Genomic DNA, 27500 nt, shown 5'->3' on the forward strand with positions numbered 1-27500 from the left:
GAGATGCTTTTCTGCTCACCACGGTTGTACAGAGTGGTTATCTGAGTTACTGCAGCCTTTCAGTCTGATCCTCTCTCATTAACAAGGCGTTTCTGACCACAGAGCTGATGCTCACTGGGTGTTTTTTGATTTCGCACCATTCTGTGTAAACTCTAGAGACTGTTGTGTGTGAAATTCCCAGGACATTTCCTAAAAATACTCAGACCAGCCAATCTGACACCAACAACTCTAACTGCGCAATATTTCCCGAGCTACTCTCACAGGTACTGAATGTATTGAGGTTTAGTTTGATTTTTAATGCTGTACATCTAAGTACATTTGTGCCATTTTTCCTTGAGTAATTTAACTCAAAGCAAAATATAACAATATTATAATGTATTATAATCATTAGGACGATCTGTGCTAACTTCACTCCTGTTGTTGTTGTTTGTTTTGTAATCAGAAAACAATGCACATTATAAATGACCAATTCTGACAGACTGAGATTAGCTGCTAATAAAAATAATGACTAGCTGCTAATAAAACAAGTTTATTTGGTAAGCAACAAATATTACGAGCTGATTAAAAGAATCAGAAAATAAGGAGAAATAACATCATACTGAACCCATTGTATATTTGTAATGGGTTCAGGATTAATAAGAGCTCAAATCTCACAGCATTCTGCTAAATCAGGAAATCAGGAATTCCTGAAAAGGCCTCAGGATCAAATCAGGAACACGTTTAATGCTAGTTTACAGCTAAGGATTTATCACAGTATATGATAAAATAACATCACTGATTTACTACCTGTCACTACCTGAGCAGCTTCTCAGTCCGGATTCAGCAGGTGAAGTGTTCATCTGACATTTATTTACTCACAAACATCACAAATGTCTCGGCTTCCACAGCTCACAACGAACCCGAGGTACACGGAGCACAAACGCCTGCTTTAATCAACTCTTTCAGGGCAGAATAGAGGAGAGGTATGTACACAGGTTATGACTAATTTTCTTCAGTCAAGAACGCAGAAGGAAAAGTGCCTCTATAACAAGACAAAATAAAATGAGCTTTGTTTCTTTCACACATTTTAATTTGAACAAAATTCTATATCTCTCAGATTGTCAGCTAAACTAATCTACAGCTAATTACAGATTATAACATAGCAAACCGTTAAAAGGGATATTTATATGAATAGACAACAGAATTGAACCAGTAACAGATAGTGTATTGTATATACACAAAATAGTGTAAATAAACTATTTCCAGAAGTGCAAATAGTAGCACTGTGCAAATGAATAAAGTGCAGGTTGAATATGTAAATATATATACAGTAAATAAATAAATAATAAGGCTACAGGCAGTGAATATGTGCAGTAGCTATTGAGTAGATAACAGTAGGAATGGTAAATTACACTACGTTATAATAGAAAAAACTCTAACAGATATAAAAAAAATATAATATATGCAAATATTAGTCAGAAATATATGTAAGAGATGTGTGCATTGTATATACAACAGTACCCAGATTATCCATGGATAATATACAATGTATATTAAGACAATATACAGATATATAAAGATAACTTAGGATATATACTATGAATCTACAGTGATATAGAGATGATACAGAACATACAGTATAGAATAGAGCTGCAGGATGAAACACCAGTGGCGTAATGGTGTAGTAGTGTAGAGTTCAGCAGCAGGGTAATGGTCGAAGGGAAGAAGCTGGTTCTGGTCCCTGACGTACACCTGTTAAATATCCAAAGCTACCGTCGTGTACGACTAGACATAACGGAGAAGGTGATCCTTCAACATCCGTTAAGAAAAGGCTTATGTGTTGCCTTTACAGGATCCAGAATCCTCCGTGTGTAAACCCGAACGCAACGTGGTGTACACATACGTCTTAAAAAGCTGCACTATAACATGAGTCATGTAGAAATAACCAATATCCAGAAATTTTAATAAAATTTTACATTTTTTGGACTGGCAGCCCAAGCTAATGCATAGCAAATTACAGACCAGGAGTTTAAAAGGGATGAGATGACTGTATAAATATATACAGTTTCCTTACACAGGGGAAATTAACACTTTTTAGCAAAATGTAACTTTATTTACAAATCATCCTCTACGTGATTGTCATTTCTTTGTAAACACACACACACAGAGTCGTCTCTCCTACTCATGATGAATTCGGGTTCTGGTGTTATACAGGTAATTGCATGTCCATCACAACCTTGCGACAGCTTCCTGTTCCAGCCATGAGAATGATTCCAATATGTTCTTCCTTTCTCAAAGGCGTTCTTAAAGGCTATCAGGGAAAAAAAACCCATAAACTAAGTATGAAAAATTTTGCAAGACATTTTGCTATAAAGTGTTAATTTCCTCGCTGCATGGAAACTTTTGGAACACGCTATTTTACCCGAAAAACAGAATACGGCCTGTAACGGATCCCTGTGGGACATCCTTATATATTAGAGGCAAAAAAATCAAGTTTAACGCTGTTTAAAGCCCAAATTTTCTGTCATATATGAGATACAGTCACTGTCCACTTTATTAGGAACACGTACACCTGCTCATTCACCTGGCCTTTTTTCGAATCTTCCTCTGTCCACTTTGTGCTCACTGTAGCCTCAGGCTCCTGCTCTTGGCTGAAAGGAGTGGAACCTGATGTGGTCTTCTGATCCGCTCCAAGGTTCAGTTCACATGTGTTGTGATGCTTTTCTGCTCAACACGGGTATAAAAAGTGGTTATTAGAGTCACCGTAGCCTTCCTCTGATCTCTCTCATCAACACGGTGTTTCCACCTGAAGAACTGACGCTTAAAGAGGCAGAAGTAAAGCTTCTCTGAAATTAAGTTAACACTTTAAGAATGATCAGTTAATATGAGGTTTGTACTTCATGGAGAAGTAAAGCTAACACGTAGCTAATTATAGATCATCACAAAGCAGGCATCCAATCTCAGATCATTGAATAAGCAGTGGTGGAAGTCGCCATAATCATAATATAATGCACGTTAAATATCATGATGCATCGTCTAGTTGATTATCAGGACACACTGGAGATGGTTTTTTTTGGTCTAACTCTCAACAGGAAGCCATCTCCCCGCTCTAATGAATTACAGAGATGACCGAATGCTGTTCAGATGAAAGAGAAGACGCATGACGGATCTTCACACGTCTCCGACATAATGCCTGGATTATTCAGTTAGCTGCAAGAACAACGAGCATAAAACAAATCAAATATAATTAAAGCAAATGAGGAGGATTCACAATTGCATTACTTCTTCCATAAAATCTCATAACATGACGTCTGCTGCAGCGTGACTGTTCTCCACTTTCGGACTGTCGTGTTTGTCTGTCTTTCTGTTGCTTGACCCTGAGTCCCATTAGTGCTGGAGAGAGGAGAGTGTGTTGGAAGAGTGTATAGGAACAGTCAATACACACAGCCCTGCTGCTGTCTCTCTCTCTCTCTCTCTCACACACACACACACACACACACACACACACAAGGTAATCTGATATTCAGGGTGTGTATCTCGCTCTATATAAACCCGCTTCACCGATCACCAGCCGCTCACAAGCTGAACAGCCGGACAGGAACAGCGGCTCTCACCAGGTACAAACTATTTTATTTTATAACATCAAACGTGATTTGAAAGATTATTACCTGTTGATATTTAGACTTTTTAACTTTTTATTTGCATATTATAGAATAAATGCTGTCATTTAGGATTTGGAAATATAGCAGTAAAGCATTGTTTAAAAGTTTTTCAGACCTGTGCATCAGTTTGTTTTAATAATAACACTGATAAACTCCATCCTCATTAAATCACAGAGAATTATTATTACAATTAAACCAATTTTTCCAATATTAAATATAAATTTTCATATCACTTTTATCATGATTTATGATATTATATTGTAAGGAATCTTTTGTAAATAAGACTACTTTACTCTTGTGTTAGATAGCTTGTGTAACTAAGAGACAATTCTGTTCAACATTTCTCTGTAACTTTACATCTTACATCTTCTGAACAGAATTATGGGAGAATTTATTTACTTTTTCTAACTCATTCATATTTTACAGCTAGTAATTAATTTACTAATACCAAAATTACAAAACTATAACCGGTTTTATGCAACTTTTTTGAATTGTTATTAGAGTTAGCTGGATGGTGTATAAGTTGTTTTGAATCATGTTCTGTATTTCAGGCTAAACATAATATGGCAAAGACAATAATAAAATAGGACAAAAAAAACCCCAAAAAAAAACAAACTATTTTGTCATGTAAATGTTTTAAGATTGAAGACCAATTTGTATTAGATATAAGTGCTAGGGTCTATAATACTAATACTAATACTAATACTAATACTACTAATAATAATAATTTACAATATGAAGAATAAAATGGAGAAATAAAGAAATAAAAATCAGAAAAAATAAAAACAGGCAAATAATAATGCAACAAATAACAGTGTGTGAGAACTAAGTAAATAATAACAGCATAGAATATAAAACTTGGTAACACAAAAATTAAAATATTGTAAAAGTAACATGAAATATTAAAAGTAAGGCAAAGAATAAAACTTTTAAATTTTTAGCTGTTTTCTTTTTTTAAATCGGTGCTAAATGGAGCCTGATGAAAGCTGGTGACTATTGAATGTGACTAATTGAATTGAATAATTCATCATCCTGATTACAACACTGGGACAGTGAGGATCATTTTATTATTTCCTACATAGTCATTAGTTCTACTTTTTGTTTTAATAGAGATCGTCCACTCGGACCTCAGACTCATGCTGCAGTTAGAGTTTGGATCGTCGATGATTGTTTATATCATCGTACTGTAGATTTTTGTGTTAATTTGTGTTTCTTTGCTCATCTGGTTCCATTTTTTCTGTTCGTGTCGAGACGCTATGTGTCCGTCCCGGTCTCAGCCGAAGTTCACTCACGAATACCAGTTTCTGATGGACATGGACGGAAACGGCTGCACGTCAATGAACGTCTTTAAGGTTTCAGATTTTATTCTGTTAAAAATGATTTTACGCACATTTTTATGCACCCTACTGATTGCTAATTCCTGTTTTTTTCACAGTGGGCTTTGGAGGGCAACGTCCCGGCACTGGAGGGCGACTCGAATAACCTGAGCATGCGGGACGACGGCGGCGCCGCCCCGCTTCACTACGCCGCCTCCAAAGGCCACATCCGAGTCATCAACCTCATCGTACAGCTCGCCGGCTCTCAGGGTCAGATATGAGCTCACTCAGGGGGAATAACGACCTCTATCAACATTTCTGCTAAATTTATTAGCTTAAGTACAATTTGCTTGTGCTTGAAGAGTTCACTGTAGACATCAGGAGCAGAAATTACCCAGAATGCATTCTGTTCAACAAGAGCAAAATTAATGTAATTTCAACAAATTAATGTAAATCCAACAATTCTAAACGTTTTGAGAAATTCCTCTGTAATATGATTATAAATAATAAATAATTATACATTTACATGAACATGTAAAATTTCATGAGATTTTTAGTCAGTTAGAACTTTGAGAAAAACAAGCTGAAAATTTAACGTAATTTCTTTCCACTCTAGTACGTGTGGTTTATAAGGTTAATTAAGCGGTTTATAAGGTTAATTAAGTGACATAATGACACATAAATTGATATTTTATATCAGGAAACATGTCATGATGTGATGATGAAGTGGGCGGAGCTTAAAGCCTTCTTCAAAGTTGCTAAGTAAAAACAAAACCAGTGAAATAAACACACTACTCCTGAGTTTTGACATTTTTACTACTGCAGTTTAAGAGACGACGTGTTATAGATGCAATTTATCAAAAAAAAAAAGAAAGAAAAATGTTTGAGCAATATTGTTAGAATTAGCAGGAAGACTATCCCAAACTTCAGGCCATATAGGGAGGTTTGTATTTACAAAAATGTTCTACTTTGTAAAAAAATATATATAAATGTAGATTGCTTTTGTAGCAGAAACTTTCTGCTTCCTGAACTGAAGCCGGTTGATGGATACGGCTGAGAATCCGGCTGGAAGTGCATTACAGTAATCTAATGTAGAGGTTATAAGCACATGGACTCACTTCTTCACATGCATCACATATTCTTTATCATGGCAATGTTCTAAAAATGGAAGTTCTAACAATATCAGCAATATGACTTTGGAAGAATCCTTATCTATAGCGTAGGATCGTAATCGGAAAAACATCTACGCTGATGGATTTCTGACTGTTCTGGGTCCGAGAGAAATTCAACAGATATTCAGTTTGAAACATATATGCGGATGTAAACGAGGTGTTATTGGCATAAGAGTGAAAATTAATGGCATTTTCCTTCATGTAAAATGTAAATCACACCAAAATTTCTCTCTTGTTTTGGTCTCTGAAAAAAGGTACACACATCTATAGTTGTCTATGTACTCCGACATTATTGAGAACTCTATTGTGTGTGTGTGTGTGTGTGTGTGTGTGTGTAGAGCTGGACATTGTGGATGATGAAGGAAACACTCCTCTGCACTGGGCCGTTCAGCAGGATCAGAGTGGAAGCTGTTTGGCTCTGCTGAGTCTCGGAGCGAATCCTAACATCCTGAACAAAGCGGCTCTCTCACCACTGCACCTCGCCGTCAGCCTCAGACACAACCACATAGTGGAGGTACCAGTGATATCAAACACATTATACTTTTTATCCATTTGTAGTTACATTTAATATTGTGGAACAACCATGAAACAAGTCACTTCCTGTTCTCACTTATGTTATAGCAGCTATAAACAGTCGTTCCCTCACCAGCCTCTCATTATTCTCTCTCTTGACGTTAATAAGACGTATTTATTTATATAAAATATTTCTGCCATTTTCTCCTCAATTTGATCTTGGCCAATTCCCGCCCACCATCCTGCTCTCCCCTATCACACGTCAGGTAGCACCCTGGGAGGGCGGGGCTAGCCCGTCCTTCCTCCGAGACATGTGAACTGCATCTTTTCAAACCGCTGTTCAAGCACAGCATCACAGGACGGCGTAAGACACTCGGAGGACAGCGCTATCTGCCCTCTTCTACATGCATGAGCTCACAGACACCCACGATTGGCTGGTGTCACTGTAGTGTCGCTGTGATTGACAGCAGAAAGAGAGAGAATGCCCCTCCCACCCAGACAGCATGGCCAATTTTGCTCTCTTGGACTCCCAGCCTTCGATTAGCGGTGGCATCGTCAGGAGTCGTGATCTCCGGACGATTGTATTTGTGAGCTGACACTGGAGACTCCTTCCATAAATGTTAAATAATAAACGTCTCCTTACAGAAAACTTCACCATGTCAACAAATTTTTAATCAGTTTATATATATAACGTATTAAAACGAGTGCATTCATATAAACCTGCGCTTCTGTCAGAGCTGCTGTTATAGAAAATGAATCAACACCTTCTGAATCCAGATTTCAGCAGCGCTGTGGGATAAATAAGAATAACATATAATTCAAATTAATTTACTTCCTGTGTATCTAGCATCAGAAGGATCAGATTTAGTCTTCTTGCTAACTGAAAACTGAGATGATTTATTCGTATTGTTATGAATACAATCGCTAAGAAGTGGATGCTAGAGCAATGACGCTAAAGGAGAAACAGTGAAGATGTTAATCTGGTGGTGAATAAATACTGGACATGCTGTAGTGATTTTTTTACACAGGCTTTTTTTTTCCAAACAGACAAGACAAGAACTTCACACATGCAAATCTATTTGTATTTTTTTTACAGCAACTCCTGACACACAGAGAGACGAATGTGAACCTGGAAGGCGATCTGGGAAACACACCTTTAACTCTGGCTGCTTCAGTGGACAACCATGAGGCGCTTCTCATACTGGTAACTAAAACCTCTGGATTCCTACGACTTTCTACATGAACCTTTCATTCAGTTCAGTGTGAAAAAAGTGGGACGATTTACACTCCGTGATAGTAGGGAAATGAAAACAGGAAGCATTGACCATATAAGGAAATTTGTGTATATGATGCGTAAACTGAGACAGCATAAAGGCGTGAATAAATTTTTTTTAAAGTATGTTCATTTGTTTTGAAACATAAACCCATAAGTACACAAGTATTTCTAGTAATAACTTATCACATGCTCGAGCATGATAAAATCTCAGGCAATTATGATAAGAAAGTTTTCGCAATTCTGTAATATTTTTTCAAGCCATTTAATAGTCTTGCAAAATCCATTTATCCATTAGCGATCTCAATAAATGCTCTTCACTTCCTTTCCTAATCACTGTTAAGTGTTTTCCATCTCCAGCACATTTATTTAATCCTTTACCATATCTCAAATAAAGTCAGATTTATCTGATATTTCTCATTCTTCCACATCGCTGTTGAATTCTGTTGATTTTCTAATTATTAATGACAGCAGCTTTAATGCTCTTATTCTTTTATTAATGTATTATTAATATTAATGCACTAATTCTAATACGTTATCGTTTCTATAGTAACAGCTCATTCACCAGGATGTGTACAGCAGACGCTCCATTAATAATAAACAGATAAAAAAATGTGCGTAATCGTTGCTATAGTGAAGTTTTCCTCTTGTAAGGAGATGTTTATTTAACATTTATGGAAGGAGTCTCCAGTGTCAGTGTTTTAGGCTGTAACTTTAGGTTTCCCGACATCTTCAGGACAGAGGAGTTTACGCTTCTTTGCCTTTTTCTCTGTAACATGGACAAGCTGTGTTTTTTTTAACTTCAAGAGAGAGAATAAAGAGAGGCTGGTGAGGGAACGACTGTTTATAGCTGCTATAACGTAAACAAGAACAGGAACTTATTCATTTCATGGATGTTCCACAACATTAAATGTAACTATAAATGGATAAAGTGACATGTCATTTTTTAATAAGTAAAAAGAATTGTAATCAAAGCTGTCAGTCAGTATTTGAAATATCGGATAAGTATTGAATTCAGCACAGGCACGGCGCCAAACTGTGCTGCCAGAACAAGCTGGGTCACTTGGCCATCCACGCCGCCGCCTTCGCAGGAGCCAAGAGGTCCATGGAGGTGATTCTCCAAAAAGGTCAGACATCCGTCTGCGTGTGATCGGCTTGACTTTAGACTGTAATATACAATATAATCTATAAAATGATCAAATCTTTTCCTACAAACAGGAGAGGAGAAAGGCGTGCCCATTGAGAGACACATAAACTACGTGGACAAATCCATCAGCAGTCCTCTTCACCTGGCCGTACGTGGAGGAAACCTCGAGGTCATCAAGCTCTGCATCGCTCATGGCGCCAAAATCGACCAACAGCAGGTAGAGAAGTCACGAGCAAACTTCAAATAGACAAATTTTCACTTCTTCTGGAGCTACGAGGCTAATGGAAGTCTATCACTGCACTCCATTATACTCGGAACTCTAATTTTCCAGAGTCTAAACCCGTTCCAGCGCTTCCGCTCGGGAAGAACATGGACGCCCAGAGCAAAGTCACATCTGTATGGCTAGTCTCTAAATTTGATAAACGCATAATGAAGATCTACCTGAATGATTTCTGCGTGATTAGTGAAGAAATGTAGAAAATTATTTGACACAATGTTCTTGTCACTTTAGGGATGAAAGCAACAGAATTGCATTTCAAATCTAAATGTACAAAACTTTTTAACAGCATAAAGGCTTCATATCATAAACGTAAAGGTTTTATCAAGTAGAAAATCTGTTTACGGCTGACTGTGTGCGCCGCCATATTGCTGTGACGTCAGCTGAACGACTTGCAGTGTACGTCACTCAAACTTCAGACTCGCTGGACACTGGGACGTCAGGGGGCCGCCATTTTGGATGAGTTTGGCATGAGAGTGTATCCACTCTTAGCAAAATATATTCTGAAGGTTCTCTGGAGAGTTCAGCTCACTTAGCTTCCACAGAAGGGTTCTACTCAAGAACCTTTCAGATGGGAAACCACTTTGTTGTAGGGTTCTTCAGAGAACCTTCAAGAATTCCCAGAGAAGGACATGACCACAAGAGCATGTGGTATTTGACACATACTGTAATAATGATAGCACACTGCAAAAAAGGGAAAATAAAAAATAAAATGTGAGTGTATCTAATATTAGATTATTATAATATTATAATATTTCTCATGAGCAAACAAATCTAAGAATATTAAAACCAATTCTAGGCATCTGTAACTAATTTCTAACGTAAAAGTAATTTGAATTCTTTCTAGAAATAAATGCATGAAATAAAAATGATCTGCTAATAGAATAAGATTGAAGATTTATAACGTGAAATTTCAGATACATTTGCAATCATCTGAGATATTTTAATTTAAGGGTCTTTTCTCTCCATGTTCCGCAGTGTGATAAATCCACCGCTCTCCACTTTGCGTGCACTCAGGGAGCCACGGAAGCCGTGAAGGTGATGCTCCAGGCGTACGAGAGAGTGTGTGACATCATCAACATCACAGACGGAGCATTCCAAACACCGCTACATAAGTATTCACACACCACATCACTGCTGACTTCTGCATTCTGATTGGTCAGAAGGTGTTGATTAATTTTCTACAACAGCAGCTCTGAGTTATATTAATGAGCTCATTCTAATACGTTATCGTTTCTATAGTAACAGCTCGTTCACAGGGACGTGTACAGCGGACGCTCTACTGATAATAAACAGATTTTTAAAAAATCCATTTGATACAGTGAAGTTTTCTGTAAGGAAACGTTTATGTAACATTTAAGGAAGGAGTCTCCAGTGTCAGCGCTTTGTAACAGTCAGAGGTAAAGGTGTAACTTTAAGATTTCCGACATCTTCAGGACAGACGAGTTTACGCTTTTGCGGTTTCTGTGTAACTTCAAGAGAGAGAAAAAAAGAGAGGTTTGTGAGGGACTGAGAACACGACACCGCACAACGTTACGTAACTATAAATGGATAAAAAGTATGACGTGTTGTTCTTTAATAAATTTAAAATTGTAATCGTGGGCAATTTGCTATGCTATAAAAGGAATAAAACTCTTAGGGGATGTGCATTTATAGGAAAATAATCAACTCCATCACACCACCTCACTCCCATTCTCTCTCGCTCTTGCAGGGCGGCCATTTTTGACCACTATGAACTGGTGGAGTATCTAATCTCACAGGTGAGATAATACAACGACAGCTAATAATACAGCTAGTTAGTAGTCTAGCTAGCTATCAATTCAGCTAATTAGTACTGTAACTAACACTGAAGCTAGTTAACTTGATATCAATCTAAAGTTTGACACCCTGACTAGCTAACAATGCAGCTAATATTCAATCTGTCTACTTATCACCCTGACTAGCTAACAATGCAGCTAATATTCAATCTGTCTACTTATCACCCTGACTAGCTAACAATGCAGCTAGTTAGCAGCCTAGCTGTCTATCTAGAAAAAAAAGAAGGTAGTTGGCTTCTTTGCTAGCTAACAGTGTGTTTCAGGGCGCCGACATCGACTTCCCCGACTGTAAAGGCCACTCTCCACTGCTGCTAGCGACCAGCTGTGGTGCCTGGAGAACCGTTAACCTGCTGCTGTCACACGGTAATCTTCAGCGAACTCTTTACGAAGATTCGCCAAGAGCGGTGGAAATAAATAATAATAAAAATGTCGGATTGTTTGTGTTTTGGTGTCAGGTGCCGATCTGACGGCTAAAGACAAAGCTGGATGCAACTTCCTGCATCTCGCCATCTTGCAGCCTCGAGGTCTGAAGAACCTTCCGGCAGAAGTTCTGCAGGTGATTCACGCGTCTTGTTTTTCATTACAATGCCGATCAAGATGTTCCTCGTCTCATCTGAGGTTCTTCATCGGTTCTGTTACTTCTCACACACACACAGACACACACTTTTTCTTCAATGTTTACTGCAAAGAATGAGGTTATAATTAAAAAACAAGGTTTTACTGCCACCTTGTGTTCAACTAAAGCGCTACCTCAAACACATGACAGCGCAGGTCTGCGTTTCATTTCGGTTTTGACCACAGCCTTGTCCACTTCCCCTGGAATATTCACTACTCTGATCAGCTTGAGTGAAGTTCATTAGATGATGTTCTCTTATATGATCATCATGTAGCTCTCAGAAGCAGGATTTACTCAGGAGGCTTTGCAGTTTCTTTTTCAGAAAAAACAAACCAATAGCAGATGTTTATGTTTATATCACAGGCTGATTTATTACTTATTGTTTTGAAAATCTAAACTTTTATCATTGTTGCAGCATGAGCATGTGCGAGAGCTGCTGAACGATGAAGACTCGGAGGGCTGCACTCCTCTTCACTACGCCTGCAGGCTGGGAATCCCTGACTCCGTGAAGAACATGCTCGGCCTGGAGGTCTCACTCGACCAGAAGTCCAAGCAGAAGAAATCGGCCTTACACTTTGCAGCTGAGTAAGTGGATAAAGAGAGGAACCTCTAGAGGAACCTTCAAAATGTGTGGTACTAAAATCATAATAGGTATTAATGAGGTTTAGGCAATGACTAGAGTTTGAACATCTAGATTTAAGTACATAGAAGCTTAATGGGCCATCATCATCACGAGTAAACCTCTGATCTCCACGAGTAAACCTCTGATCTCCATGAATAAACCTCTGATCTCCATGAGTAAACCTCTGATCTCCATGAATAAACCTCTGATCTCCATGAGTAAACCTCTGATCTCCACAAGTGAACCTCTGATCTCCATGAGTAAACCTCTGATCTCCACAAGTGAACCTTTGATCTCCATGAGTAAACATCTGATCTGATCTGAACTTTATGAGTTGAATCACTGATTTCTATGAGTAGAAGTGCTGATCTGATCTGTTCTTCCTTCACATGAGCACTAATGTATTTGAACAGTAGCTTTTAAAACTATTAACACAAGCTCTAATCTTCAAGAGTAGAAGATCTGAACTTCATGAGTATAAGCTCTGATCTCCACGATTAGAATCACTGATATCAATGAACAGAAGCAGTATTCTCCACGTGCAGGAGTACTTACCTTCATGAGTAGAATCTCTAATCTTCATTTCCAAAGGCAACTCTGATCTTCAATGATTAGAAACTCTGATCAAGTCCAAGAGTAGGAGATCAGATCTCCATGAGCTTTGATTTCGATGAACAGAAGTTCTGATCTCCGTGAGCAGGAACTCTGAACTCCATTAATAGAAGATGTTTGCTCTTCATAACCAGGAGCTCTGATCTTCTGACTATCCGTAAAGTTGATGTCTCGCTGATTTGCAGGTACGGGAGGATCAACACGTGTCACCGGCTCCTGGAGACCATGACAGACACACGTCTGCTGAACGAGGGTGATGAGAACGGCATGACACCGTTACACCTGGCTTCACGAGGCGGCCATGTTAAAGTGGTCGAGCTGCTCCTCAGAAAAGGTGCTCTGTTCCACAGGTACAGAAACACACCCCAACTCACTCAACACACACACACACACACACACACACACACACACAGGCATGGTTTGAGCTTAATTATGGCCAACACTACCACAAAGAGATCATTAGTGTGATCACCAGGAGCTCCCTCCATGCTTGAGAGGTGAAGATACAAATGGGATCTGAACTCACAACCTTCTGTCCCCGAGCTGTTTATGTTCTGTTGTGTGCAGTGATTATAAAGGCTGGTCCTGTTTACATCACGCTGCGGCCGAGGGATACACGCAGACCATGGACAGCTTACTCACATCTAACATCAAACTCCTGGACAAAACCGACGGAGACGGAGTACGTTTAAATGTTTTATCTGGGTCTGGACTCTGATTGGTCAGAAGGTGTTGATTAATTTTCTATAACAGCAGCTCTGACAGTAGTGCAGCTGCAGATCACAGGTTTATATTAATGCACTCGTTCTAATACGTTATCGTTTCTATAGCAACAGCTCATTCACAGGGACAAAAACGTGTGTAATTGTTGAAATGTTGAAGTGTTGTTCATCTTCTGTAAGGAGACGTTTATTTAACATTTATGGAAGGAGTCTCCAGTGTCAGCGCTTTGAGGTAAAGCTGTAACTTTAAGTTTTCTGATGTTCCACAACTAACTATAAATGGATAAAAAGTATGCCATGTCCTTCTGTAAGAAATTAAAAATGGTAATTGTTGGTAAATTGCTGTGGTATAAGAGGAATAAAACACACAGGGGTTTGCTGTTATAGGAAAATAATCAACGTCCAGGTGCAAACTCTGCATCCGTATATGATTAATGGCTGATTATAATATGATGAGATCTAATGAGTGAAATATATTTTATAAATATATACATCGTATAGTTGATGTAAGTGATGATAACCACTGGTGCATTGTGGGATATGTTGTGGAAGAACACGGCACTGCACTTGGCTGCACGAGCGGGACACGTTGCTGCCGTTCGCCTCCTGCTGTCCAGAGGAGCTCAGATCCTGCTGAACCGCAGCGACGCCTCCTTCCTGCACGAGGCCATACACAACGGGAGGAAAGACGTCACGTGCGCCGTGATCGACAGCGACAGGTAGGTACGATCAATCCCATCATGCACTGGGATTACAGACAAGGTCCTAATGAAGGAGGCGTGGCCTGTGTAGTCTTATACGGAGTCTTATCGAAGGAGGCGTGGCTTCTGCATCTGTCAGACTTATTTTAGGAGGCGTGGCTTCTGCATCTGTAGTCTTATCAAAGGAGGCGTGGCCTCTGCATCTGTCAGACTTATTTTAGGAGCCGTGGCTTCTGCATCTGTAGTCTTATTGAAGGAGGCGTGGCTTCTGCATCTGTCAGTCTTACTTTAGGAGGCGTGGCTTCTGCATCTGTAGTCTTATTGAAGGAGGCGTGGCTTCTGCATCTGTCAGTCTTACTTTAGGAGGCGTGGCTTCTGCATCTGTCAGTCTTACTTTAGGAGGCGTGGCTTTTGCATCTGTCAGTCTTACTTTAGGAGGCGTGGCTTCTGCATCTGTCAGACTTACTTTAGGAGGCGTGGCTTCTGCATCTGTAGTCTTAGTGAAGGAGGCGTGGCTTCTGCATCTGTCAGTCTTATTTTAGGAGGCGTGGCTTCTGCATCTGTCAGTCTTACTTTAGGAGGCGTGGCCTCTGCATCTGTAGTCTTATTGAAGGAGGCGTGACCTCTGCATATGTAGTCTTATTGAAGGAGGCGTGGCTTCTGCATCTGTAGTCTTATTGAAGGAGGCGTGGCCTCTGTGTATGTCACTTTTTTGAATTTGCATGAATTACCATATGCAATTTTTCCCCATTTTGTTTTGGACCGGACCCACGCCCACAAATTTAAATACTTTTATTTACCTGTTACACGTTATAGGAATGTGACTGTTACTTAGCGCTCCCTTGTGGAGAATATCCATCGATTTGCACACAAGTGAGCATGATAAAGCTCCACGCGGTGTTAAAGGTCGGGTGTGTGTTTACTGTCGTAGGTGTGAGGAAGCCATCACTACGTTTAAAGTGAACTCAGCCAAACGCTGCACTGTCCTGGACATGATCGAGTTTCTCCCTGAGTGTTTCAAGGTGAGCTGCTGTTTCAAGCCACAGCGATCAACACGTTCCATATGGCTGGTATTATATAAATTATATACACTTTATATAAAAAAGTGCATTTTCTTCTTCCAGCATCTTCTAGACACCTGCATTAAAGAGTCAGAGGAAGACGTGAACTCCTGCAGCTACTATGTGGGTTTCATTCACAATAAAATGCTAACATGAAATATTCTTCTGAAACTTGTAAACTCACACGTTAATCCCGCCTCCTGTAAACTCATGTGTTAATCCCCGCCTCCTGTAAACTCACATGTTAATCCCCATCTCCTGTAAACTCGCGCGTTAATCCCTGTCTCCTGTAATCTCATGTGTTAATCCCCACCTCCTGTAATCTCATGTGTTAATCCCTGCCTCCTGTTAACTCACGTGTTAATCCCTGTCTCCTGTAAACTCACGTGTTAATCCCTCTCTTGTAATCTCATGCGTTAATCCCCGCCTCCTGTAATCTCACATGTTAATCCCTGCCTCCTGTAAACTCACGTTAATCCCTGTCTCCTGTAAACTCACGTGTTAATCCCTGTCCCCTGTAATCTCACGTGTCAATCCCCGTCTCATTTAAACTCACGTGTTAATCCCTGTCTCCTGTAAACTCACGTGTTAATCCCTGTCCCCTGTAATCTCAGGTGTTAATCCCTGTCCCCTGTAATCTCACGTGTTAATCCCTGTCTCCTGTAAACTCACGTGTTAATCCCCGCCTCCTGTAATCTCACGTGTTAATCCCTGCCTCCTGTAAACTCACATTAATCCCTGTCCCCTGTAATCTCACGTGTTAATCCCTGCCTCCTGTAAACTCACGTTAATCCCTGTCCCCTGTAATCTCACATGTTAATCCCCGTCTCATTTAAACTCACGTGTTAATCCCCATCTCCTGTAAACTCACGTGTTAATCCCTGTCCCCTGTAATCTCACGTGTTAATACCTGCCTCCTGTAAACTCACGTGTTAATCCCCGTCTCCTGTAAACTCACGTGTTAATCCCTGTCCCCTGTAATCTCACGTGTTAATCCCTGCCCCGTGTAATCTCACGTGTTAATTCCTCTCCTGTAATCTCACGTGTTAATCCCTGTCTCCTGTAAACTCACGTGTTAATCCCTGTCTCCTGTAATCTCACGTGTTAATTCCTCTCCTGTAAACTCTCCTGCTCTGTTTGATGAACAGCTGGAATATAATTTCCAGTGGCTTCAACAGCCAAAACAGTACGCTAAGGACAGGGAGAAGACGGAGAAAGAAGACGAATACAAACCCCTGGCTGCACTCAACGTCAGTATTTTACAGAAAAAAAATATCTTAGTCAATAAATTAGACACACTTAGAAAATATAATAATGTGTGATTTTATATAAAGTCTGCCGTTCTCCCTCGCTGTCTTTAGGCCATGGTGGAGTTTAATCGTGTCGAGTTACTGACGCATCCAGTGTGCAAGAAATATCTGGAAATGAAATGGTGAGTGTTCAGGAACAACGTAGACATCAGAACACGTGTCCATCACATACACGCAAAAAAACAACAATAACGTGAAACTTACGACTCGTGATAATATGATGATATTGTATTATAACACAGGGCTGTTGAATTCTGGATTCTGATTGGTCAGAAGATTCATTTTCTATAGCAGCAGCTCTGACAGTAGTGCAGCTGCAAATCACAGGTTTATGAATAATTAATGCGCTTGGTTGAATACATTATCGTTTCTATAGTAACAGCTCATTCACAGGGACGTGTACGGAGGATGCGCTACATAAATAGGTTAAAAAAATTGTTGATATGGTGAAGTTTTCTGTAAAGAGGTGTTTATTATTTAATATTTATGGAAGGAGTCTCCAGTGTCAGCGCTTTGTAACAGTCAGAGGTAAAGCTGTAACTTTAAGTTTTGCGACATCTTCAGGACAGAGGAGTTTACGCTTCTTCTTTGCGGTTTCTCAGTAACATGACAAGCTGCGTTTTGTCTCCTTAACTTTAAAGCACTTGGAGACATGCTGTTATAGGAAAATAATCAACTTGAGTGTATATGAAAGTGTACTGACACTGAAACGTCGCTGTGACACAGGCATGCGTACGGGGTGAAAGCTCACTTGCTCAATATGACCATGTACACGCTGGGCGTTTTCCCGCTGACCTACCTGATCGTCAATCTGCGGCCCAATCTGAGCGTGGAGAAAAACGTGACGATCAAGATGGTCACTAATACTCTGGACAAGGTACAGCACCACAGCAGAGCAACAATTCGGTTTATTAAACGTGCCATTTATATCAGAAACAAATATCTGAATAATTTACTTGCTAAATCAGCAAGAACATTCGACACGTCACACGTGCAACATCATGTATTTATACACAGTGAACAAAACACACATTGTGCTAATCCACAGATGAAATGTTTCCACGTATCAAATGTTCACCCTCTTTAATTAAATCGTAGTAAATTCATGCATATTTTAAGCAGGACAAAAACAGACTCTGACTCCAGGAACATTAATATCATATTCCACTGGCTAATTTTTTTTTACAGCAGTGTTATTTCATCACAACCTGCATGTTTCTGGTCCTCGCGATGAATTTATACGCAGTCGGCAAAGAAGTAGTGCAGATGTTTCAGCAGGTACGCTTACGAATTCTTCCAACCAGATTTTGTGATTTTTGCGCACGATTAAATCTCGTAGATGCTGTAGAACAGCTGACTGAGTCATTTCCTCTCACAGAGGTTAAAGTACCTGCAGGACGTGTCGAACGTGACAGACTGGGCCGCGACCATCTGCTCTCTGCTCTTCGTCCTTCCTCTCCTGCTGAACGTGAAGAAATCGTGGCACTGGCAGGCCGGAGCTCTGGCGTCTCTCGCCTCCTGGGTCAACCTGCTCCTCTACCTGCAGCGGTACACCAACACGCTCACAATCCCCAATTCAGAACAGTCTTCATGAGTGTGAAGTTGCGCTGGATTCACACTTTATTGTGACGAAACTGAAACCTTTTCACTCAGAACAATTTTACTGTATTGGGCTGCAGTTCTGGAAGGTTGTCCATCTATTAGTGTATTTACAGTAGGTGTGTTACTCGAGTATTTACGGTAGTTTTCCCAATTATTAGTATTTTATTTACTCCAACACTTATGATCATGTGTTTGTTTGGTAGTGGTGATAGTTATTGTCTTTAATCCAGCATTTGCATTAGTTTGTTAATTTATTAGTGTGTTTACGGTAGGTGAGTTACTTCAGTAGTTACGGTAGATTTTTACTCAAGCAGTTACAGCAGTTTCCCAACTTGGGAGTGATTTTGCGGTAGGAAATTATGGTAGTTTGCTGATTTCTTAGTATATTTAAAGCAACTGTGGTAGTTTGTCTACATGTTAGTGTTTTTCCTGTAGATGAGCTGCTCTATCAAGTACAGTAGTTCTTCAATTGTTTGTATATTTATGGTAGGCATGCTAACCCAGCAATTACGGTAGTTTGCTTATTATTAGTACTTTTATTCAAAGCGTTTGTGGTAGTTTGTCTATTTGACATTGTTTCTATGGTAGGTGTACCACTCCAACAGTTTACAACAGATATTTTATTCCAGCAGTTGCGGTAGTTTGCGTACTTGTGAGTATGCTTATCATATGTGTGTTACTCCAGTACTTATGGTAGTTTGTCCATTTCTTAGTGTATTTACGGTAGGCGTCCTGCTCCATCCATTTCAGGTAGTTTAATTTGTTTAATTTACAGTAAATAGTTATGGTAGTTTGCCTATTTATTAATAATGTTACCCCAGCACCTACAGTAGCTTCCCAATTTGTTAGGTGTGCTACTCTAGGACTTACGGTAGTTTGCCTGTTAGTGTTGTTAGCGTTGTTATGGTCGGAGTTACAGCAGTTTAAGGTTAAGAGAAGTTTCAGTGTCATTAGCTCTCATTATTGTGTGCGAGTTTTTGTATTTATGTTTGTGGAACTGCGTGGGGTTTAGAGAGGCGATGTACGTATTTACACACAAGACTACATATTTCACTTTTCACTACAACTCAACACACTAATTTAAGAATTTCCTGGAGAGTTAGAGGCAGTCTTCTCCTCTCTGTGTGCAGGTTTCAGAGGTTTGGGATATACGTGGTGATGTTTCGGGAGATCTGCAAGACGCTGCTGAGCATCATTCTGATATTCGTCTATCTGATCCTGGCGTTCGCTCTGGCCTTCTACGCGCTGATGATCGAACAGGTGAGATAAATGTAGGAACATGTGGATTAGCAGAAACGAGGATCTATGTATAATGACAAGGAAATTTAAAAATAGTGATGTCTTTAATGTTAAAACAGTTACGATCCTGTGAATTTATCATCATTTCGTCTTGCAGAAACATTTTGGCCGTCTGTTTCTCTCGATGATGCAAACGTTTGCCATGATGGCAGGAGAGATCAACTACCAGGACAACTTCCTGAAACCCTTCATGGCCAGACATCTTCCCTTCCCCATACTGACGTACTTCATCTTCGTTTGGTTCGTCCTGCTCGTGCCGATTCTGCTCATGAACCTGCTAGTGAGCTTTACGACACACTTCTCCTCCACGTCGCTCATTAGTGAGTCGAAGATCTGACGTATGAAGCATTTCTGAATGCCGTGTGCTTTGTTGTAGATTGGTTTGGCTGTGGGAGACATCGCAGAGGTGAAGAACAACGCCTGTTTAAAACAGATAGGAATGCAGGTGAGTGCTGTGACCTACCTTCTGACTTCAGTGGCAATATCATGTGACCTGACAGGCCATGCCTCCTTTATTTTGACTGACAGACACAGTGAAGGAGGCCACGCCTCCATCTCCACTGCCTGGACTGACATGCAGAGAGGCCACGCCTCCTTTCTTTAGACTAACAGGTGCAGAGGCCACGCCTCCTTTCTTTAGACTGACAGGCACAATGGGCGTTCCTCATTCACTGAGACTGACAGAGTGAAGGAGGCCACTCCTCCATCACTTACATTGACAGGTAGAGAGGCCACGCCTCCTTCCCTCCGTCTGACAGACACAGAGGCCACACCCCCTTTATTGTAACTGACAGGTATAGAGACCATGCCTTCCTTCACTACTTCTGACAAGGACAGAGGCCTTTATTGTGACTGAGACTCAGAGGCCACGCCTCCTTTACTGTGATTGAGTCAGAGGCCACGCCTCCTTTACTGTGATTGAGACAGAGAGGCCACGCCTCCATTATTACATGTCACAAAGTACTTAGGCCACAGCTCCTTTCTTGTGACTGACAGACACAGAGATGCACAATGTCGTGAACGGGTGCAGTTTTATCGTAAATAATAAAACTTCATCGTAAATAACGCGCAGATTGAACTTCACACTAATCTGGAGGAGCGTCTGCCCTCCTGGTTCATGAAAAGAGTCGACCAAATCTCCGTGAAGGAATTTCCTAACAAGTGCTACAAAGGCAAGGTAACGCAAACACAAACACACGCTCACGATAAATATTTAATCGTACAAAATGTTCATGAAGCAGTGTGAACTTTCCCAATTCATGTATCTGTGTGTCAGAGGTGGTTCTTCTGTGGAGGTGAAGTGAACAAAGTGAGAGCACGGCTGAGTTCCAGCACACGGCAGTGCACACAGCTGGAGAGAGAACTCACCAAACAGAAACACAGGTAACAGAGACGCAGGTAACAGAAACACAGGTAATGGAGACGCAGGTAACAGCCATGTGGGTAACAGACACGCGGGTAACGGAGACTCAGGTAACAGACACACTGGTAACAGACACGTGGGTAACAGAGACGCTGGTAAAAAACAGGTAAGAGAAACATAGGTGACAGAAACGCAGGTAACACAGACACAAGTAAGAGAAACGCAGGTAAAACAGACGCAGGTAACAGAGACGCAGGTAAGAGAAAAACAGGTAACAGACGCAAGTAACACAGACACAGGTAACAGACACATCGTTTTTATTAGTCATAAAAAAAGTAGCATTTTTTATGTTATTCTGTTGCACAAAGTGGTGTAGACCTCAGTGTGTGTGTGCGCGTGTGTGTGTGTGTGCGTGTGTGTGTGTGCGTGCGTGTGTGTGTTCAGACTGAAGGATCTCTCTGAGTCTATGGAGAAGCAGCACAACCTGCTGAAGCTGATCGTGCAGAAGATGGAGATCAGCTCCGAGGCGGAGGAAAACGACGGCCCTCGAGTCCTGCGCGACTTCACGCACAAACTCAGCGCCAAGAGCAAGTGGGGGCCGCTGCTGCGCGCCGTTACGGCCAAGAGGAAGTGACATCACGACTCGGACGCCGGTGCTGAGGGCCGAGTTTCACGCGAGGTCTAAACCTCCATCTGGGCTGCTTAGTGATATTTATTTTCAAAAGTATACGCCATCTAAGGACACTGAGAAGCGAAATGTCACTACAGCGCGGTGTTTATTTCTCTCGCCTTCTTTCTGCTGGTTAATAAAGCGATGACGGCGTGAAAACTCCGACTGTGTCAGAAACGGTATGAAACACGACGCACAGTGTAACAATAATAAAATACATTAAACTGTCATGTTTCACAGTTAATGAAAGACTGCTCAGGATCCGTGTGGTGTAAATTACTCGCTTGTTTAGACATATTTTGGCGAACAGAACTGACTGAAGTTTATTAGAAATGATCACAGACGGATGCAGACAGAAACACTAACTGCAGGAGCGCATGGAACTAGGATAAAAAACAAACAAACACAAACAAACACAAACAAACACCTCTAATTCACAGCTATTTCTAGTTACATCTATTTTGGTAATTATTCATCAAACTGTCTTTTATTGTAAAGCAGATTTAACAAAGTGAAACTTTCTCATGACACAAAAAAAGACACCTGTTATGAAGTTTTAGTTATTAATTCAAAAAAAAAAAAAAACAAACTAGAAACCATTCGTCCAGCCAACAAGACTTCCACGCTTACGCTCTCGACTGCCGCGGACACCGTCGCTCGTTTCCGAAATATTTCACGACTCTTTGGACTTTTTTGTTTCACCCTTCAGCGTTGGTCTTTTCCTTTTCATTCCGTTTTGCTCTGGAGAGAAAAAAAAGACTCAAGATTTAAAAAAAAAGTACAAACCAAAAATAAATAAATAATTAAAGAAAGAAAGAACGCAGTCTGACCTTTGGTTGTTTGTCGCTCTCTCTGGGTGGAGTGAGAGTGGGCGGAGCTGGAGTAGGTGGAGTTGGAGTGGGTGGAGCTGGAGTGGGCGGAGTTGGAGTGGGTGGAGCTGGAGTGGGCGGAGTTGGAGGAGGAGTCAGGAAGTGACTTGTTCTGTTTACGCTCCTCCCCTAGACCCAACTCAAGAGCCTGCCCTAAAGAAAGGGGGCGGGGCATGAAATGAAGGGCGGGGCATGCATGAAGGGGGAAAAAAATCTGTACAGAATTTTGTTGTTTTGTTGTTGTTTTTGTTTTTTGAAGATTTAACTCCTCCCTGCTGGTGCTTCATCCATGCAAAAGAGCAAATTTTAAATATGCGAGAGAGAGAAATGCAGGTTAGCAGACACACCCAGCGTGAAGGTTAGTCTTTATAAGGACGTAAAACCTGCACGTGTGTTAGTTAGTATTCAATCAAGTGATCAAAACAAACGTCAGTGAGTGCAAAGTTTTATAAAGTGATGATGTGTTTAAAAAATAAAAATTGAAATTGGTTAGCTTTCCACAGGTGTTCATTTTTACATTCCATGTTGGGTGGAAATTTTAATGATTAGAGACAAAATTAGAGACGAATGATGTCTATAACCAGGAGTGTAAAAATACTGCACTGACTCAGAGCAACATGCTGGGAAAAAATAAATAATAAGTTTTTTAATTACTAGTAATTAGAATGTAGAAATGTTTTTAACGTGTTTCCTTTTGACCATGTTAATACTCAACCGTCCTGCTGATTTTTATTTTTAATTAATTTAATTCACGTCTCCGTTTTATTAGTGTGCAAAAGTTAATTTTTTATTTCTTTTAAAATGACACATTTCTACTACCTCCACACGAAGAACATTCATTTAAAACCACAGTTTTTACTCCAGTGTCCTGACTGGAGCCTGGAAATACTCCGGTGTTATACGTTCGCTGTTGTTATAGAAACAGGTTCCGGTTTTCAGCCTGCGTTCACATTACGAGCTTCTTTGAACAATTCAGATTTTTTTTTTTTTTTTTTGCTCAGATCAGATCTGTCTATCTTGAAGGTTCACATTCCGCTGAAACATCCCACATGCACTCATCGATTTCTTGGGCACTTGTTTCACGACACGACTATTTTTTTGTTAAAATCGATTCCCCAGATGTGAAATAAATCACTAATTTCCCCGTCCTGCCGCTGAATAACGTCACCGCTGTCGCCGTTTCTGTCCTCCGTCGTTGTTACGACTTATCTGATCTAGGATCGCAAACGAAAGCGACTTGTAAAGATCAGATTTTTGTACTGAGAAAACTCAGATCTGTGTCACGTCACGTGAACGTAGCGTTAAAGACGACGTGAGACAGAAGAGCGAACACGTTTTTTTTCTCCTGCAGCGTGTAGCGACGTGTCGTTCGAAAACGAGTCGGCTCTTTACGCGATCACGGAAACGAATCTTCTGTGGATGTTTACAGTTAGCTGATTTTATAATTATTTAAACAGATTTAATAAAATGCAATGCTGAGTGATGTTATTTTGTTATTATGAAGTTAGAGTAAGATCTAATCGTCATGGAAAGAAGAACAATCACTGGTTTGTTGGCTAAGATGATTAAAAATGAATCTTTTAGGAATTTAGGAGTCGACTCTTATTGGTGAGCCGAGTCGAGCGATCTGACTCGCTGAAAAGAGTCGGAATTCGCATCGCTACTTTCTACATGTTTCAAAATGCTAATATTTCTTTGCTGATTGTTTTTTATTTATTTTCTGTAAATAAATAACGTTTATTTACGACGTAGCCAAAAATCAGAGAATGTTTAGAAGAAAATGAATGATTCTGCTTTTTAAGCGACTGAAACAGATGAACCAAGAACATGAGTTAAGGTTAAAATAAATAAATTTTTTTAAAAATCTGATTTAACTGTAAGATTCTTTGTTAAAATGATAAGTACATCGTGTTAACCAATTATAGAAGGTATTGTGTTAGCAGCATGCAGTGCGCGCACACACACACACACACACACACACACACACACGCATACACACGCATACACAGCCGGAAGCTGCCGCATCCTCAAAAAAGGATGAAACTCACATTTATTGATTTTTTTTAAATTTGCGTACAAAGTCCACAAAATTCATTTACGTTCATATCAATTACACCTCGAGTCTATCGCTCGTTTCCATGACAACAGTAAGACTAAGAACATCATTGGCTGGTGTACAGGTACTAATGAAAAAACACTCATTGGAACAAACCAAAACTTAATAGTAATAATAATAATAATAATAATAATAATAATAATAATAGTAAGACTGCATATATCAGTACAGTTGGTCTAACACTCTACTAGCGTTTACATGAGACGAGAGCATGAGACGAGCTTATTAACAGGGTTCTAAAGAAAACCGAGGATTATTTACTCAACGCAGATCAAAAATGCAAAGTCATGCCTGTTAAACGCACAATGCTTTTCTCTCTCTTTTTATTTATTTTTAGCTCAAAAGCAGTACACAGACGGCAATGTGCGTTCAAGTCCAACACAGCAAAGTGCATCTGGAGTGTAAAGGAAAAAACAAAACAAAACAAAACAAAACAAAAAAAAACAAGAACTTAACTTTACACCATGGTCCCTAAAAGTAATAGCACCCCTGCACCAAATACTGACATTCCGCTTCATAAATAGGTTTACAAAGAAAACTAATAATAATAATAATAATACTAATAATAATAATCAAAAGCCCACGATAACGGTATAATGGTAATCTAATAGTGCTAAGAAGAGGAAAAAAAAAAAAAATTACATACATCCGAGTCCTAACTTTGCTCTGAGCACCGAGATGTGCTTACTTGTGTTCCAGTCGCAGCAGCTGTTCCTTACCATTTATAGTTAGCGACTTTAACTGTCCGTCTTCCTCGACTTCGATTCGTTCCTGTCCGTTCTCTACGATTCTGCATCGAAACACAGAGCATTTATTAATGAGACGTTGGAAAACGCAACAGTGTGCAGTGAGCTTTATAATATAAGCTGTTTAACACTGACGGAGAGGAGGGACTGGCAGCTCCGTGTTTATAACCCGCGGTTAGTGCGGAACCTGAGCACCGACTTCAACCCTTAACTGATCATATGAACATACAGAAGTCCAGAAAGGCCTTGAGTTATTGATACGCTATATGGCCAAAAGTTTGTGCACCCCTGACCATCACACCCATATGTGCTTGTTGAACGTCTCATTTCAGATGTTATAATAAGCTCCACTCTTCTGCGAAGGCTTTCCACTAGATGTTCATTCAGCTACAAGAGCATTAGTGAGGTCAGGCGCTGATGTTGGGATGTCGAGGAGGTCTGGGGTTCAGTCGGTGTTCCAGTTCATCCCAAAGGTGTTCAGTGGGGTTGAGGTCAGGGCTCTGTGCAGGACACTCGAGTTCTTCCACTCCAACCTTCACACACCATGTCTTCATGGAGCTCGCTTTGTGCACAGGGGCATTGTCATGCTGGAGCAGGTTTCAGCCTCTTAGTTCCAGTGAAGGGAAACTGTAAAGCTACAGCACACAGAGACGTTCTATACAACTGTGTACCTTCTGACTTTGTGGTAACAGTTTGGAGAAGAAGCTCATGTGGGTGTGTGATGGTCAGGGGTGCACATACTTTTGGCCATACAGTGTATTTTTCCATGCAGTTATCTTGATATCATGACTGATTTTTTTCTCGTGATGTTTTAATCATGGATGCGCAAAACTTTACTTTAATCAGCGACTGATGTAAAAGAGAAATAGCTGCATGTTTGTCAGGGCTAGACAGCTTCCAGATTAGCGTCCGTCTCACACGACAAGGCGAATCAGTTTCACTGCCAGCCAACTTCCGCAAACAAGATGTGATTCCTGCGGAATCGCCGCAACACCGATATTGCTACGTGGTCTCAAGAAAACTACCTTATCATGAAAATTATACGTTATAACCTCGACATAACGGTACAGAAAAAAATTAATTAATAGCCCATAACCTTTCTGGACTTACGTATTAATGCGAGGAAAATCTTTCTTAAAAAAAAATAATAAACTCTGTACTCTGCGAGTTATTTTATTAACACCACAAAAAAAAATCTTGAGATAATAATAAAAATAATCTTTACTAATTTTAAGCTTAAAAAGGTTTTGCTCTATTGGCAGGTAATTTTTGCTAATTACGCATATATTTCTAATTAAAACGATCTGCCAGTAATAATAATTATGATAATTTGGTTTATGCTAATCTTAAATTAGGAAAAAGTGGATAAGTGGTAGATTATTGTTGAATTAATTACTGATTGTTGATTATTGTCTGGAGGTCGTACCTTTTCGTGGTGATTTTTCTGCCGTTAACGTATTTGGTGGACGTGGACACGGAGCGGAAGTTCCCCATCCCGCTGCCACCGCCGCCGCCGCCTCCGAACGAGCTGGTGGAGAAGGACGTGAATCCACCTCCACCCATCTGCCCCATCTGCCCCATCTGACCCATCTGACCCATCTGACCGAAAGGGCTGAAACCTGAAACACACACACACACACACACACACACACACACACACACACACAGTGAGCAGATGAAGTGTATGAAACAGAATCCGATCTGAAACACAGGAACGTCGGCGACGTCTGACCTGCGTCGAACGAAGAGAACGACGGTCCGAAAGACGGAAAGCTGCCGAAACCCCCGAATCCTCCAAACCCGCTAGAGAAGAAGGAGCCGCCTGTTCGGCTCCTGCTCATCCCGCGATGCTGTTGCCGCCGTTGACCACCACCGAAGAAGTCATCTCCGAACGGATCGTCTCCTGCAGAGGAACAGCAGAAGAACCACAGCTCAGGATTTCACTCCATTACTGCTTCATAACACAATATGCAAAGTCCAACAACATTCACAAAGCGCAATGGGTCAGAAATAAACACTGCGTGTGTCATGCTGT

General features: G+C 40.4%; 2 protein-coding genes across 4 annotated transcripts in view; one reads left to right on the forward strand and one right to left on the reverse strand.

Annotated features, from left to right (window-relative positions):
- Positions 1–2871: 2871 nt before the first annotated feature.
- Positions 2872–21962, forward strand: trpa1a (transient receptor potential cation channel, subfamily A, member 1a). Its single transcript, XM_026941207.3, has 28 exons — positions 2872–3596; positions 4893–4993; positions 5077–5227; positions 6468–6643; positions 7739–7846; positions 8934–9042; positions 9134–9279; positions 10318–10454; positions 11051–11099; positions 11420–11519; positions 11612–11712; positions 12188–12357; positions 13192–13356; positions 13574–13688; positions 14281–14447; positions 15361–15451; positions 15554–15613; positions 16639–16740; positions 16852–16922; positions 17527–17677; positions 17989–18078; positions 18179–18348; positions 19533–19662; positions 19799–19981; positions 20078–20146; positions 20774–20878; positions 20978–21084; positions 21509–21962. The coding sequence occupies exons 2-28, from the start codon at positions 4898–4900 to the stop codon at positions 21696–21698; spliced, it is 3309 nt and encodes a 1102-aa protein (XP_026797008.3). The 5' UTR covers positions 2872–3596; positions 4893–4897; the 3' UTR covers positions 21699–21962.
- The window catches only part of dnajb6a (DnaJ heat shock protein family (Hsp40) member B6a), a 12864-nt gene continuing 6728 nt past the window's right edge, over positions 21365–27500 (reverse strand). Inside the window, exons 6-10 of one of the 3 annotated variants that reach the window (XM_034314785.2) lie at positions 27198–27368; positions 26892–27084; positions 25439–25509; positions 22565–22756; positions 21365–22475 (exon numbers count right to left, since the gene is read on the reverse strand). In XM_034314785.2, coding sequence (XP_034170676.2) covers positions 22408–22475; positions 22565–22756; positions 25439–25509; positions 26892–27084; positions 27198–27368 — 695 coding nt within the window. In that variant the 3' untranslated portion in view covers positions 21365–22407. The other 2 variants (XM_034314786.2, XM_053227589.1) reach the window with 2 other exon arrangements.

Source organism: Pangasianodon hypophthalmus, chromosome 21 (assembly GCF_027358585.1).
Source record: "Pangasianodon hypophthalmus isolate fPanHyp1 chromosome 21, fPanHyp1.pri, whole genome shotgun sequence".
NCBI lineage: Eukaryota > Metazoa > Chordata > Actinopteri > Siluriformes > Pangasiidae > Pangasianodon > Pangasianodon hypophthalmus.

Bases quoted from the DNA above. Each gene is read 5' to 3' on its own strand.
- trpa1a (XM_026941207.3), top strand. From the start codon at position 4,898: ATGTGTCCGTCCCGGTCTCAGCCGAAGTTCACTCACGAATACCAGTTT. The intron at 11,520-11,611 runs GTAATCTTCAGC...TTTTGGTGTCAG, and splicing joins TAACCTGCTGCTGTCACACG to GTGCCGATCTGACGGCTAAA. The intron at 14,448-15,360 runs GTAGGTACGATC...TTACTGTCGTAG, and splicing joins GCCGTGATCGACAGCGACAG to GTGTGAGGAAGCCATCACTA.